The sequence below is a fragment of the Streptopelia decaocto genome (genome assembly GCF_964273445.1).
Source record: "Streptopelia decaocto genome assembly, contig: HAP1_SCAFFOLD_413, whole genome shotgun sequence".
Classification (NCBI taxonomy): Eukaryota; Metazoa; Chordata; class Aves; order Columbiformes; family Columbidae; genus Streptopelia; species Streptopelia decaocto.
In genome coordinates, this window is record NW_028117182.1 from 1 (window position 1) to 14,652 (window position 14,652).

Here is a 14,652-nt window from a genome sequence, read left to right on the forward strand (position 1 = left end):
AATATCCCCCGTCCCCCCAATGTCCCACCATCCCCCCAATGTCCCCAATGTCCCCAATGTCCCCGTGTCCCCCGTCACCTCAGACTTGGTGTAGGCGGCCGCCCCGCGGGCCCCGGTGACGATGACGTAGGGGACGCGGTCGCCCAGCCCGGGGGCGCTGCCGGGGTCGCGCTGCCGCATCCTGGGGACACGCGTTGGGGACACCGTGTGGGGACACCCCCAGTTCAGGGGGACACCCCCGGTTTGGGGGACGCCGCGTTGGGGACACCGCGTTGGGGACCCCCCGGTTCGGGGGACACCCCCAGTTCAGGGGGACACCCCCGGTTTGGGGGACACCGCGTTGGGGACACCGTGTGGGGACCCCCCGGTTCGGGGGACACCCCCGGTTTGGGGGGCACCGCGTTGGGGACACCCCGGTTCGGGGGACACCCCCGGTTTGGGGGACACCGCGTTGGGGACACCGCGCTGGGGACACCCCGGTTTGGGGGACACCCCCAGTTCAGGGGGACACTGCGTTGGGGACACCCCCAGTTTGGGGGGACACCCCCAGTTTGGGGGACACCGCGTTGGGGACACCCCCGGTTTGGGGGGACACCCCCAGTTTGGGGGACACCGTGTTGGGGGACACCCCCGGTTTGGGGGGACACCACGTTGGGGACATCCCCGGTTTGGGGGACACCCCCAGTTTGGGGGACACCGCGTTGGGGACACCCCCAGTTCGGGGGACACCCCCAGTTCAGGGGGACACCGCGTTGGGAACACCCCCAGTTTGGGGGGACACCCCCAGTTCAGGGGACACCGTGTTGGGGACCCCCCGGTTCGGGGGACACCGCGTTGGGGACACCATGTGGGGACACCCCGGTTCGGGGGGACACCCCCAGTTCAGGGGGACACCCCCGTTTTGGGGGGCACCGCGTTGGGGACACCGTGTGGGGACCCCCCGGTTCGGGGGACACCCCCGGTTTGGGGGGACACCGCGCTGGGGACACCGTGTGGGGACACCCCGGTTTGGGGGACACCGCGCTGGGGACACCGTGTGGGGACACCCCGGTTTGGGGGACACCGCGTTGGGGACACCGTGTGGGGACACCCCGGTTCGGGGGACACCCCCGGTTTGGGGGGACACGCGTTGGGGACACCGTGTTGGGGACACCGTGTGGGGACCCCCCGGTTCGGGGGACACCCCCAGTTCGGGGGACACCCCCGGTTTGGGGGGACACCGCACTGGGGACACCCTGGTTTGGGGGACACCCCCAGTTCAGGGGGACACCCCTGGTTTGGGGGGACACGCGTTGGGGACACCGTGTGGGGACACCCCGGTTCGGGGGACACCCCCGGTTTGGGGAGACACCCCCGGTTTGGGGGGACACCGCGTTGGGGACACCGTGTGGGGACACCCCCAGTTTGGGGGGGACACCCCCAGTTCAGGGGGACACCGTGTTGGGGGACACCCCCGGTTTGGGGGGACACCACGTTGGGGACATCCCTGGTTTGGGGGACACCCCCAGTTTGGGGGACACCACGTTGGGGACACCCCCGGTTCGGGGGACACCCCCAGTTCAGGGGACACCGTGTGGGGACCCCCCGGTTCAGGGGACACCCCCAGTTCAGGGGGACACCGCATTGGGGACACCCCCAGTTTGGGGGGACACCCCCAGTTCAGGGGGACACCGCGTTGGGGACACCCCCGGTTTGGGGGACACCCCCAGTTCAGGGGGACACCGTGTTGGGAACACCCCAGTTTGGGGGGACACCCCCAGTTCAGGGGGACACCGCGCTGGGGACACCCCCAGTTTCGGGGGGACACCCCTGGTTTGGGGGGACACCCCCAGTTCAGGGGACACCGCGCTGGGGACACCCCGGTTCGGGGGACACCCCCAGTTTGGGGGACACCGCGTTGGGGACACCCCCGGTTTGGGGGGACACCCCCATGTTGGGGTCACCTCTGCGCCAGCCGCACGTGCGCCTGCGGGGCCCATTAACTGTGTGTTGTTAACGAGCTGTGAGCGGGGGGATCCCCATGTTGAGGGGCTGGTTTTGGGGGTACAGGGGGTCCCCATTTTGGGGGTGTCACTATTGGGGTCACCTCTGCGCCAGCTGCACGTGCGCCTGCGGGGCCGCGTAGGCCGCGGCCGCCCTCGTTAACTCCTTGGTGATAACGAGCTGCGAAATGTCCACGCGGTTGCACAGCAGGTCCGAGATCACGGCCTTGGCGTGCGACAGCGCCCCCGCCGGGTCCCTAGGGAACACGGGGTGAGGGACCCCAAAACCACCACGGCACCCCACGGCACCCCAGGGTACCCCCATGGCACCCCAGGGTACTCCCATGGCACCCCACGGCACCCCAATGGCATCCCAATGGCACCCCAATGGCATCCCATGGCACCCCAATGGCACCCCAGGGTACTCCCATGGCACCCCACGGCACCCCAATGGCATCCCAATGGCACCCCAATGGCATCCCATGGCACCCCATGGCACCCCATGGCACCCCAATGGCACCCCATGGCACCCCATGGCACCCCAGGGTACCCCCATGGCATCCCATGGCACCCCATGGCACCCCATGGCACCCCATGGCACCCCAATGGCACCCCAATGGCACCCCATGGCACCCCAGGGTAACCCAGGGTACCCCCATGGCACCCCCTGGCACCCCATGGCACCCCATGGCACCCCAGGGTAACCCAATGGCACCCCATGGCACCCCAGGGTAACCCAGGGTACCCCCATGGCACCCCATGGCACCCCATGGCACCCCATGGCACCCCAATGGCACCCCATGGCACCCCATGGCACCCCAGGGTACCCCATGGCACCCCATGGCACCCCATGGCACCCCAATGGCACCCCATGGCACCCCAGGGTACCCCCATGGCACCCCAGGGTACCCCATGGCACCCCATGGCACCCCCTGGCACCCCAGGGTACCCCATGGCACCCCAAGGCACCCCATGGCACCCCAGGGTAACCCCATGGCACCCCATGGCACCCCATGGCATCCCATGGCATCCCATGGCACCCCATGGCACCCCATAGCACCCCAAGGCACCCCATGGCACCCCAGGGTACCCCAATGGCACCCCATGGCACCCCATGGCACCCCATGGCACCCCAGGGTACCCCAATGGCACCCCATGGCATCCCATGGCACCCCAGGGTACCCCATGGCACCCCATGGCACCCCAATGGCACCCCATGGCACCCCATGGCACCCCATGGCACCCCAATGGCACCCCAATGGCACCCCAGGGTAACCCAGGGTACCCCCATGGCACCCCACGGCACCCCAATGGCACCCCATGGCACCCCAGGGTACCCCAATGGCATCCCACGGCACCCCATGGCACCCCATGGCACCCCAGGGTACCCCATGGCACCCCATGGCACCCCATGGCACCCCAGGGTACCCCAATGGCACCCCATGGCACCCCCATGGCACCCCAGGGTACCCCATAGCACCCCAATGGCACCCCATGGCACCCCATGGCACCCCAGGGTACCCCATGGCACCCCAATGGCACCCCATGGCACCCCATGGCACCCCAGGGTACCCCATGGCACCCCATGGCACCCCATGGCACCCCATGGCACCCCAGGGTACCCCATGGCACCCCATGGCACCCCAATGACACCCCATGGCACCCCAGGGTACCCCAATGGCATCCCATGGCACCCCATGGCACCCCAATGGCATCCCATGGCACCCCATGGCACCCCAGGGTAACCCAGGGTACCCCCATGGCACCCCCATGGCACCCCATGGCACCCCAGGGTACCCCCATGGCATCCCATGGCACCCCATGGCACCCCAATGGCACCCTATGGCACCCCATGGCACCCCAGGGTACTCCCATGGCACCCCAATGGCACCCCATGGTACCCCAGGGTACCCCATGGCACCCCATGGCACCCCAATGGCATCCCATGGCACCCCATGGCACCCCATGGCACCCCCATGGCACCCCATGGCACCCCATGGCACCCCATGGCACCCCAGGGTACCCCAATGGCACCCCATGGCACCCCAGGGTACCCCATGGCACCCCATGGCACCCCAGGGTAACCCAGGGTACCCCAGGGTACCCCATGGCACCCCATGGCACCCCCAATGGCACCCCATGGCACCCCAGGGTACCCCCATGGCACCCCATGGCACCCCAGGGTACCCCATGGCACCCCAATGGCACCCCAATGGCACCCTATGGCACCCCAATGGCACCCTATGGCACCCCATGGCACCCCACGGCACCCCAATGGCACCCCATGGCACCCCATGGCACCCCACGGCACCCCAATGGCACCCCATGGCACCCCATGGCACCCCAATGGCACCCTATGGCACCCCATGGCACCCCACGGCACCCCAATGGCACCCTATGGCACCCCATGGCACCCCACGGCACCCCAATGGCATCCCACGGCACCCCATGGCATCCCATGGCACCCCATGGCACCCCAATGGCACCCCAATGGCATCCCATGGCACCCCAATGGCACCCCCATGGCATCCCACGGCACCCCATGGCACCCCAATGGCACCCCATGGCACCCCAGGGTACCCCAGGGTACCCCATAGCACCCCAATGGCACCCCAGGGCACCCCAGGGCACCCCAGGGCACCCCAATGGCATCCCATGGCACCCCAGGGTACCCCAGGGTACCCCATAGCCCCAATGGCACCCCATGGCACCCCCATGGCACCCCATGGCACCCCAATGGCACCCCATGGCACCCCCACGGCACCCCATGGCACCCCAGGGTACCCCATGGCACCCCAATGGCACCCCATGGCACCCCACGGCACCCCAATGGCACCCCATGGCACCCCAGGGTAACCCAGGGTACCCCCATGGCACCCCATGGCACCCCATGGCACCCCATGGCACCCCATGTTGTCCTATGGGGTCCCTAAAAAATCCCATGTCCCCTGTCCCCCTGTCTGCCTGTGTGTCCATGTGTCCGTGTGTCTGTGTGTCTGTCTCTCCGTGTGTCTGTCTGTCTGTCTGTGTGTCCGTGTGTCTGTCTGTCTGTCCGTGTGTCTGTCTGTCTGTCCATGTGTCTGTCTGTGTGTCTGTCTGTCCGTGTGTCTGTCTGTCTGTCTGTGTGTCTGTCTGTCTGTCCATGTGTCTGTCCATGTGTCTGTCTGTCTGTCTGTCTGTCCATGTGTCTGTCTGTCTGTCTGTGTGTCTGTGTGTGTGTCTGTCTGTGTATCTGTGTGTCTGTCTGTGTATCTGTGTGTCTGTCTGTGTGTCTGGCTGTGTGTCTGTCTGTGTGTCTGGCTGTGTGTCCATGTGTCCGTCTGTCCGTGTGTCTGTCCCATGTGTGTCCGTCAGTCCGTACCTGTGCAGCAGGATCCGTCTGAGGCAGGCGGTGACCAGGTTGGCCGCCAGGGGGCAGTTGTCCCTGTCTGTCTGTGTGTCCGTGTGTCCGTGTGTCTGTGTGTCTGTCTGTGTGTCTGTCTGTCTGTGTGTCCGTCTGTCCGTACCTGTGCAGCAGGATGCGCCGCAGGCAGGCGGTGACCAGGTTGGCCGCCAGGGGGCAGTTGTCCCTCCTCACGGCCTCCAGCCCCTTGCAGTCCAGCTTGTCGGGGGCGTCGGGGGACGACGAGAAGCACAGACCCGCGTAGCGCTTCTTGGAGATCAGCAGGTACGGCCAGTACACCTGGGACATGGGGACACATCAGAGACATGGGGACAGCATGGGGACATCATAGAGACACCACAGGGACACCCGGGACGCTTCTTGGAGATCAGCAGGTACGGCCAGTACACCTGGGACACCATGGGACATCATCAGAGACATGGGGACACCGTGGGGACACCATAGAGACACCACAGGGACACCATGGGACATCATCAGAGACATGGGGACAGCATGGGGACATTGTGGGGACACCATAGAGACACCACAGGGACACCCCGGGACGCTTCTTGGAGATCAGCAGGTACGGCCAGTACACCTGGGGACACCATGGGGACACATCAGAGACATGGGGACAGCATGGGGACATCATCAGAGACATGGGGACACCGTGGGGACACCATGGGGACATCATGGGGACACCATGGGACATCATCAGAGACATGGGGACACCGTGGGGACACCATGGGGACATCATGGGGACACCATGGGACATCATCAGAGACATGGGGACACCGTGGGGACACCATGGGGACATCATGGGGACACCATGGGACATCATCAGAGACATGGGGACACCGTGGGGACACCATGGGGACATCATGGGGACACCATGGGACATCATCAGAGACATGGGGACACCGTGGGGACACCATGGGGACATCATGGGGACACCATGGGACATCATCAGAGACATGGGGACACCGTGGGGACACCATGGGGACATCATGGGGACACCATGGGACATCATCAGAGACATGGGGACACCGTGGGGACATCATCAGAGACATGGGGACAGCATGGGGACACCATAGAGACACCACAGGGACACCCCGGGACGCTTCTGGGAGATCAGCAGGTACGGCCAGTACACCTGGACATGGGGACACCATGGGGACATCGTGGGGACACCATGGGACATCATCAGAGACATGGGGACACTGTGGGGACACCATAGAGACACCACAGGGACACCCCGGGACGCTTCTTGGAGATCAGCAGGTACGGCCAGTACACCTGGGACACCATGGGACAGCATGGGGACATCGTGGGGACACCATGGGACATCATCAGAGACATGGGGACACCGTGGGGACACCATCAGAGACATGGGGACACCATGGGACATCATCAGAGACATGGGGACACTGTGGGGACATCATCAGAGACATGGGGACACCGTGGGGACACCATCAGAGACATGGGGACACCGTGGGGACACCATGGGGACACCACAGGGACACCCCGGGACGCTTCTTGGAGATCAGCAGGTACGGCCAGTACACCTGGGACACCATGGGACAGCATGGGGACACCATCAGGGACATGGGGACACCGTGGGGACACCATCAGAGACATGGGGACATCGTGGGGACACCACAGGGACACCCAGGGACGCTTCTTGGAGATCAGCAGGTACGGCCAGTACACCTGGGACACCATGGGACATCATGGGGACATCATCAGAGACATGGGGACACTGTGGGGACATCATCAGAGACATGGGGACATCATGGGGACACCGTGGGGACATCATAGAGACACCACAGGGACACCCCGGGACGCTTCTTGGAGATCAGCAGGTACGGCCAGTGCACCTGAGGACATCATGGGGACATGGGGACACCGTGGGGACACCATAGAGACACCACAGGGACATGGGGACACCGTGGGGACATCACAGGGACATGGGGACACCGTGGGGACATCGTGGGGACACCACAGGGACACCCCGGGACGCTTCTTGGAGATCAGCAGGTACGGCCAGTACACCTGGGACACCATGGGGACATGGGGACACCGTGGGGACACCATAGAGGCACCACAGGGACATGGGGACACCGTGGGGACATCACAGGGACATGGGGACAGCGTGGGGACATCGTGGGGACACCACAGGGACACCCCAGGACGCTTCTTGGAGATCAGCAGGTACGGCCAGTACACCTGGGACACCATGGGACATCATGGGGACATCATCAGAGACATGGGGACACCGTGGGGACATCGTCAGAGACATGGGGACATCGTGGGGACATCATCAGAGACATGGGGACAGCATGGGGACATTGTGGGGACACCATGAGAGACATGGGGACACCGTGGGGACATCATAGAGACACCACAGGGACACCCAGGGATGCTTCTTGGAGATCAGCAGGTACGGCCAGTGCACCTGGGGACATGGGGACACCATGGGGACATCGTGGGGACACCATGGGGACATCATCAGAGACATGGGGACAGCATGGGGACATCATAGAGACACTACAGTGACACCCCGGGACGCTTCTGGGAGATCAGCAGGTACGGCCAGTACACCTGGGACACCATGGGACATCGTGGGGACATCATCAGAGACATGGGGACATCGTGGGGACATCATCAGAGACATGGGGACACCGTGGGGACATCGTGGGGACACCACAGGGACACCCCGGGACGCTTCTTGGAGATCAGCAGGTACGGCCTGTACACCTGGGGACATGGGGACACCATGGGGACATCATGGGGACACCATGGGACATCATCAGAGACATGGGGACAGCATGGGGACATCATGGGGACACCATGGGACATCATCAGAGACATGGGGACACCGTGGGGACACCATAGAGACACCACAGGGACACCCCGGGACGCTTCTTGGAGATCAGCAGGTACGGCCAGTACACCTGGGGACATCATGGGGACATGGGGACACCGTGGGGACACCATCAGAGACATGGGGACACCATGGGGACATCGTGGGGACATCATGGGGACACCATGGGGACACCATCAGAGACATGGGGACACCGTGGGGACACCATCAGAGACATGGGGACACCATGGGGACATCGTGGGGACACCACAGGGACACCCCGGGACGCTTCTTGGAGATCAGCAGGTACGGCCAGTACACCTGGGACATGGGGACAGCGTGGGGACATCGTGGGGACACATCACAGGGACATGGGGACACCATAGGGACACCATGGGGACACCCCGGGACGCTTCTTGGAGATCAGCAGGTACGGCCAGTACACCTGGGGACACCATGGGGACATGGGGACACCGTGGGGACACCATAGAGGCACCACAGGGACATGGGGACAGCATGGGGACATCACAGGGACATGGGGACAGCGTGGGGACATCGTGGGGACACCACAGGGACACCCCGGGACGCTTCTTGGAGATCAGCAGGTACGGCCAGTACACCTGGACATGGGGACAGCGTGGGGACACCATCAGGGACATGGGGACAGCGTGGGGACATCGTGGGGACACATCACAGGGACATGGGGACACCATGGGGACACCATGGGGACACCCCAGGACGCTTCTTGGAGATCAGCAGGTACGGCCAGTACACCTGGGGACACCATGGGACAGCATGGGGACAACATGGGGACACCATGGGGACACATCACAGGGACATGGGGACACCATGGGGACATCATGGGGACACCCCAGGACGCTTCTTGGAGATCAGCAGGTACGGCCTGTACACCTGGGACACCATGGGGACATCATGGGGTCACATCACAGGGACATGGGGACACCGTGGGGACATCGTGGGGACATCATGGGGACTCCTCAGTGACACTGGGAACCCCTTGGGGACAATGGGGACACCCTGGGGACAATGCGGACCCCTCGGTGACACTCAGGGGACAATGGTGACATATGGGGACCCCTTGGGGACAATGTGGACACCTTAGGGGATGCAATGGGGACACTCAGGGGACAATGGGGACACATGGGGACAACGGGGACCCCTCGGTGACACTCAGGGGACAATGGGGACAACGGGGACCCCTTGGGGACAATGTGGACACCTTAGGGGATGCAATGGGGACACTTTGGGGACAATGGTGACATATGAGGACACTGGGGACCCCTCGGTGACACTGGGGACCCCTTGGGGACACCCTGGGGACAACGGGGACCCCTCGGTGACACTCAGGGGACAATGGTGACATATGGGGACAACGGGGACCCCTTGGGGACAATGTGGCCACCTTAGGGGATGCAATGGGGACACTTAGGGGACAATGGTGACATATGGGGACAATGGGGACCCCTCGGTGACACTCAGGGGACAATGGTGACATATGGGGACAATGGGGACCCCTCGGTGACACTCAGGGGACAATGGTGACATATGAGGACAACAGGGACCTGTTGGGGACACCCTGGAGACAATGGGGACCCCTTGGGGACAATGGGGACACCCTGGGGACAATGGGGACCCCTCGGTGACACTCAGGGGACAATGGTGACATATGGAGACAACGGGGACCCCTTGGGGACAATGTGGCCACCTTAGGGGATGCAATGGGGACACTTAGGGGACAATGGTGACATATGGGGACAATGGTGACATATGGGGACACTGGGGACCCCTCGGTGACACTGGGGACCCCTCGGTGACACTGGGGACCCCTTGGGGACACCATGGAGACAATGGGGACCCCTTGGGGACAATGGGGACCCCTCGGTGACACTCGGGGGACAATGGTGACATATGGGGACCCCTTGGGGACAATGTGGCCACCTTAGGGGATGCAATGGGGACACTCAGGGGACAATGGGGACACATGGGGACACTGGGGACCCCTCGGTGACACTTAGGGGACAATGGTGACATATGGGGACACTGGGGACCCCTCGGTGACACTGGGGACCCCTTGGGGACAACAACGGGGACCCCTTGGTGACACTTAGGGGACAATGGGGACATATGGGGACAATGGGGACCCCTGGGGACAATGGAGACACCCTGGGGACAACGAGGACCCCTTGGGGACACTCAGGGGACAATGGTGACATATGGGGACAACTGGGACCCCTTGGGGACCCCCTGGAGACAATGGGGACCCCTTGGGGACAATGTGGCCACCTTAGGGGATGCAATGGGGACACTCAGGGGACAATGGGGACAATGGGGACACCCCCCCCCCGGGTGCCGTTTTGGGGGCTCCGGTACCTTCTCGAACTCCAGGCGGATGGGGGAGGGGAAGTGGCCGGACACCCAGGCGGCCGCTTCCCGGCCCAGCTCCATGGCCACGGCCACCGAGACCCCCCCGAGGTGGCACATCACCGAGTCCGTGTCCCCATAGACCACCTGGGACAGGGGGACATGGGGACAGCATTGGGGACACCCCCAAATGCACCCAAATCCACCCAAAATCCACCAAAATTCACCCAAAATCCACCCAAAATGAACCAAAATCAACCCAGAATCGACCCAGAATTGACCCAGAATCGACCTAAATGGACCCAACCCCCCCCCGAGGTGGCACATCAGCGAGTCCGTGTCCCCATAGACCACCTGGGACATGGGGACATGGGGACAGCATTGGGGACACCCCCAAATGCACCCCAAATACACCCAAATCCACCCAAAATCCACCCAAAATCCACCCAAAATGAACCAAAATCAACCCAGAATCGACCCAAATGGACCCAACCCCCCCCCCAGGTGACACATCAGCGAGTCCGTGTCCCCATAGACCACCTGGGACATGGGGACATCATTGGGGACATGGGGACACCCCGAAATGCACCAAAATCAACCAAAATCCACCCAAAATGAACCAAAATCCACCCAAAATGAACCAAAATCGACCCAGAATTGACCCAAATGGACCCAAATGGACCCAATTCCCCCCCCAGGTGGCACATCACCGAGTCCGTGTCCCCATAGACCACCTGGGGACATTGGGGACATCATTGGGGACATGGGGACACCCCGAAATGCACCCGAATCCACCCAAAATCAGCCCAAAATGAACCAAAATCCACCCAAATTCAACCAAATCCACCCAGAATTCACCCAAAATGAACCAAAATCGACCCAGAATTGACCCAATTTCACCCCAAACCCCCCTGGGGACCCTTCTGGGGACCCTCAGGGACCCCCCAAAACCTCCTGGGGTCCCCAAAACCCCCCCTGTACCCCCATATCTCCCCATTGGAAACAACCCTGGGCCAGGGGGGTGCTCACCATCCTGGGGACACCTGAACCCCCCAAAACCCCCTAAAAACCCCCCAAAACACCCCAAATCGCCCCAAAAACCTCTGGGGACCCTCGTGAGAGCCCTAAGGACCCTCAGGGATCCCCCAAAATCCTCCAGGGCCCCCAAAACCCCCCTGTACCCCCAAATCTCCCCATTGGAAACAACCCTGGGCCAGGGGGGTGCTCACCATCCTGGGGACACCTGAACCCCCCAAAACCCCCTAAAAACCCCCCAAAACACCCCAAATCGCCCCAAAAACCTCTGGGGACCCTCGTGTGGCCCCCGGGGACCCCCCAAAACCCCCTGGGGTCCCCAAAACCCCCCTGTACCCCCAAATCTCCCCATTGGAAACAACTCTGGGCCAGGGGGGTACTCACCATCCTGGGGACACCTGAACCCCCCAAAACCCCCTAAAAACCCCCCAAAACACCCCAAATCGCCCCAAAAACCTCTGGGGACCCTCGTGTGGCCCCCGGGGACCCCCCAAAGCCCCCTGGGCACCCCAAAACCCCCCCGTACCCCCATACCTTGGCGTCGGCGCTGAACCCCTGCGCCAGGCTGTACTTGCTCTCCACCAGCTGCTTGGTGCGCTCGATCATCTGCCGCCCGAACCCCGTGACGCTCTGGGGACATTGGGGACATCATGGGGACATGGGGACATTGGGGACATTGGGGGCATTGGGACATTGGGGATATTGGGGACATCATGGGGACATGGGGGACATTGGGGATATTGGGGACATGGGGGACATTGGGGACGTTGGGACATCATGGGGACATCAGGGACATGGGGGACATCATGGGGACATTGGGGACATCATGGGGATATTGGGGACATCATGGGGACATTGGGGACATGGGGACATCATGGGGATATTGGGGATGTGGGGGACATTGGGGACATCATTGGGGATATTGGGGATATTGGGGGGACACCGGCACATGGGGAGACACAGAGGGATATGGGGACATGGGGGAACATGGGGACATTGGGGACATCATGGGGACATTGGGGGACATGGGGGACATGGGGGACATTGGGGACATCATTGGGGATATTGGGGATATTGGGGACATTGGGGACATTGGGACATCATTGGGGATATTGGGACATCATGGGGATATTGGGGACATTGGGGATATTGGGGACATGGGGGACATTGGGGACATCGGGGACATTGGGGATATTGGGACATCATGGGGACATCGGGGACATTGGGGGACATTGGGGACATTGGGGACATTGGGGACATCATGGGGACATTGGGGACATTGGGGACACTGGGGACACTGGGGATATTGGGGGACATTGGGGATATTGGGGACACTGGGACATGGGGGAGACACAGAGGGATATGGGGACATCGGGGACATGGGGACATTGGGGACATTGGGGACATGGGGACATTGGGGACATTGGGGACATTGGGGACATGGGGACATTGGGGACATCAGGGATATTGGGGGACATGGGGACATTGGGGACATCATTGGGGTTGCAAACTGGCTTAGGGAGAGAAGCCAGAGAGTGGTAGTCAATGGTGCGGAGTCTAGTTGGAGGCCAGTATCTAGTGGAGTGCCCCAAGGGTCAGTGCTGGGGCCAATATTATTCAATATATTCATTAATGACTTGGACGAGGGAATTGAGTGTACTATCAGCAAGTTTGCTGATGACACCGAGCTAGGAGGAGTGGCTGACACGCCGGAGGGCTGTGCTGCCATCAGAGACCTGGACAGGCTGGAGAGTTGGGCGGGGAATAACCTGATGAAATTTAACAAGGACAAGTGCAGAGTCCTGCATCTGGGCAGGAACAACCCCAGGTTCCAGTATAGGTTGGGAGATTACATATTAGAGAGCAGCGTAGGGGAAAGGGACCTGGGGGTCCTGGGGACAGCAGGGTGACCATGAGCCAGCACTGTGCCCTTGTGGCCAGGAAGGCCAATGGCATCCTGGGGTGTATTAGAAGGGGGGTGGTCAGTAGATCGAGAGAGGTCCTCCTTCCCCTCTACTCTGCCCTGGTGAGACCACATCTGGAATATTGTGTCCAGTTCTGGGCCCCTCAGTTCCAGAAGGACAGGGAACTGCTGGAGAGGGTCCAGCGTAGGGCAACCAAGATGATTAAGGGAGTGGAGCACCTCCCTTATGAAGAAAGGCTGAGGGAGCTGGGTCTCTTTAGTTTGGAGAAGAGGAGACTAAGGGGGGACCTTATTAATGTTTATAAATATATAAAGGGTGAGTGCCATGAGGATGGAGCCAGACTCTTCTCAGTGGCAAACAATGATAGGACAAGGGGTAATGGGATCAAGCTGGAACACAAGAGGTTCCACTTAAATTTGAGAAGAAACTTCTTCTCAGTGAGGGTGACAGACACTGGAACAGGCTGCCCAGGGGGTTTGCGGAGTCTCCTTCTCTGGAGACATTCAAAACCCGCCTGGACATGTTCCTGTGCGACCTCACCTAGGTGTTCCTGCTCCAGCAGGGGGATTGGACTAGATGATCTTTTGAGGTCCCTTCCAATCCCAAACATACTGTGATACTGTGATACTGTGACATTGGGGACGTAGGGGATATTGGGGGACCCTGGGACATGACAGGGACACAGAGGGATATGGGGACATTGGGACATTGGGGCTGTGGGGACATTGGGGACGTGGGGATATTGGGACATGAGGGATATGGGGACATGAGGACAGGGAGGATGGGGACACATGGGGACACATGGGGAGCTATGGGGACATGTGGGTCTCTATGGTCTCTATGGTGTGTCTACGGGTCTCTATGGTCTCTATGGGTCTCCATGGGTCTCTATGGTCTCTATGGGTCTCTATGGTCTCTATGGTCTCTATGGTCTCTATGGTCTCTATGGGTCTCTATGGGTCTCTATGGGTCTCTATGGTCTCTATGGGTCTCTATGGGTCTCTATGTGTCTCTATGGTCTCTATGGTCTCTATGGGTCTCTATGGGTCTCTATAGTCTCTATGGTCCCTATGTGTCTCTATG

The 14,652-nt window shown here is 61.8% G+C and overlaps 1 protein-coding gene across 1 annotated transcript in view; it reads right to left on the reverse strand.

The window, feature by feature from the left end:
* Window positions 1–78: 78 nt before the first annotated feature.
* Window positions 79–14,652, reverse strand: part of LOC309451837 (DNA polymerase delta catalytic subunit-like) — a gene marked incomplete at its 3' end in the record, with an annotated part of 44,385 nt that continues 29,811 nt past the window's right edge. Inside the window, exons 13-17 of the mRNA XM_082076530.1 lie at window positions 12,179–12,274; window positions 10,619–10,756; window positions 5,489–5,664; window positions 2,087–2,239; window positions 79–181 (exon numbers count right to left, since the gene is read on the reverse strand). Of these exons, the coding sequence (XP_081932656.1) occupies window positions 79–181; window positions 2,087–2,239; window positions 5,489–5,664; window positions 10,619–10,756; window positions 12,179–12,274 (666 nt within the window). The remainder of the gene's footprint in view (window positions 182–2,086; window positions 2,240–5,488; window positions 5,665–10,618; window positions 10,757–12,178; window positions 12,275–14,652) is intronic.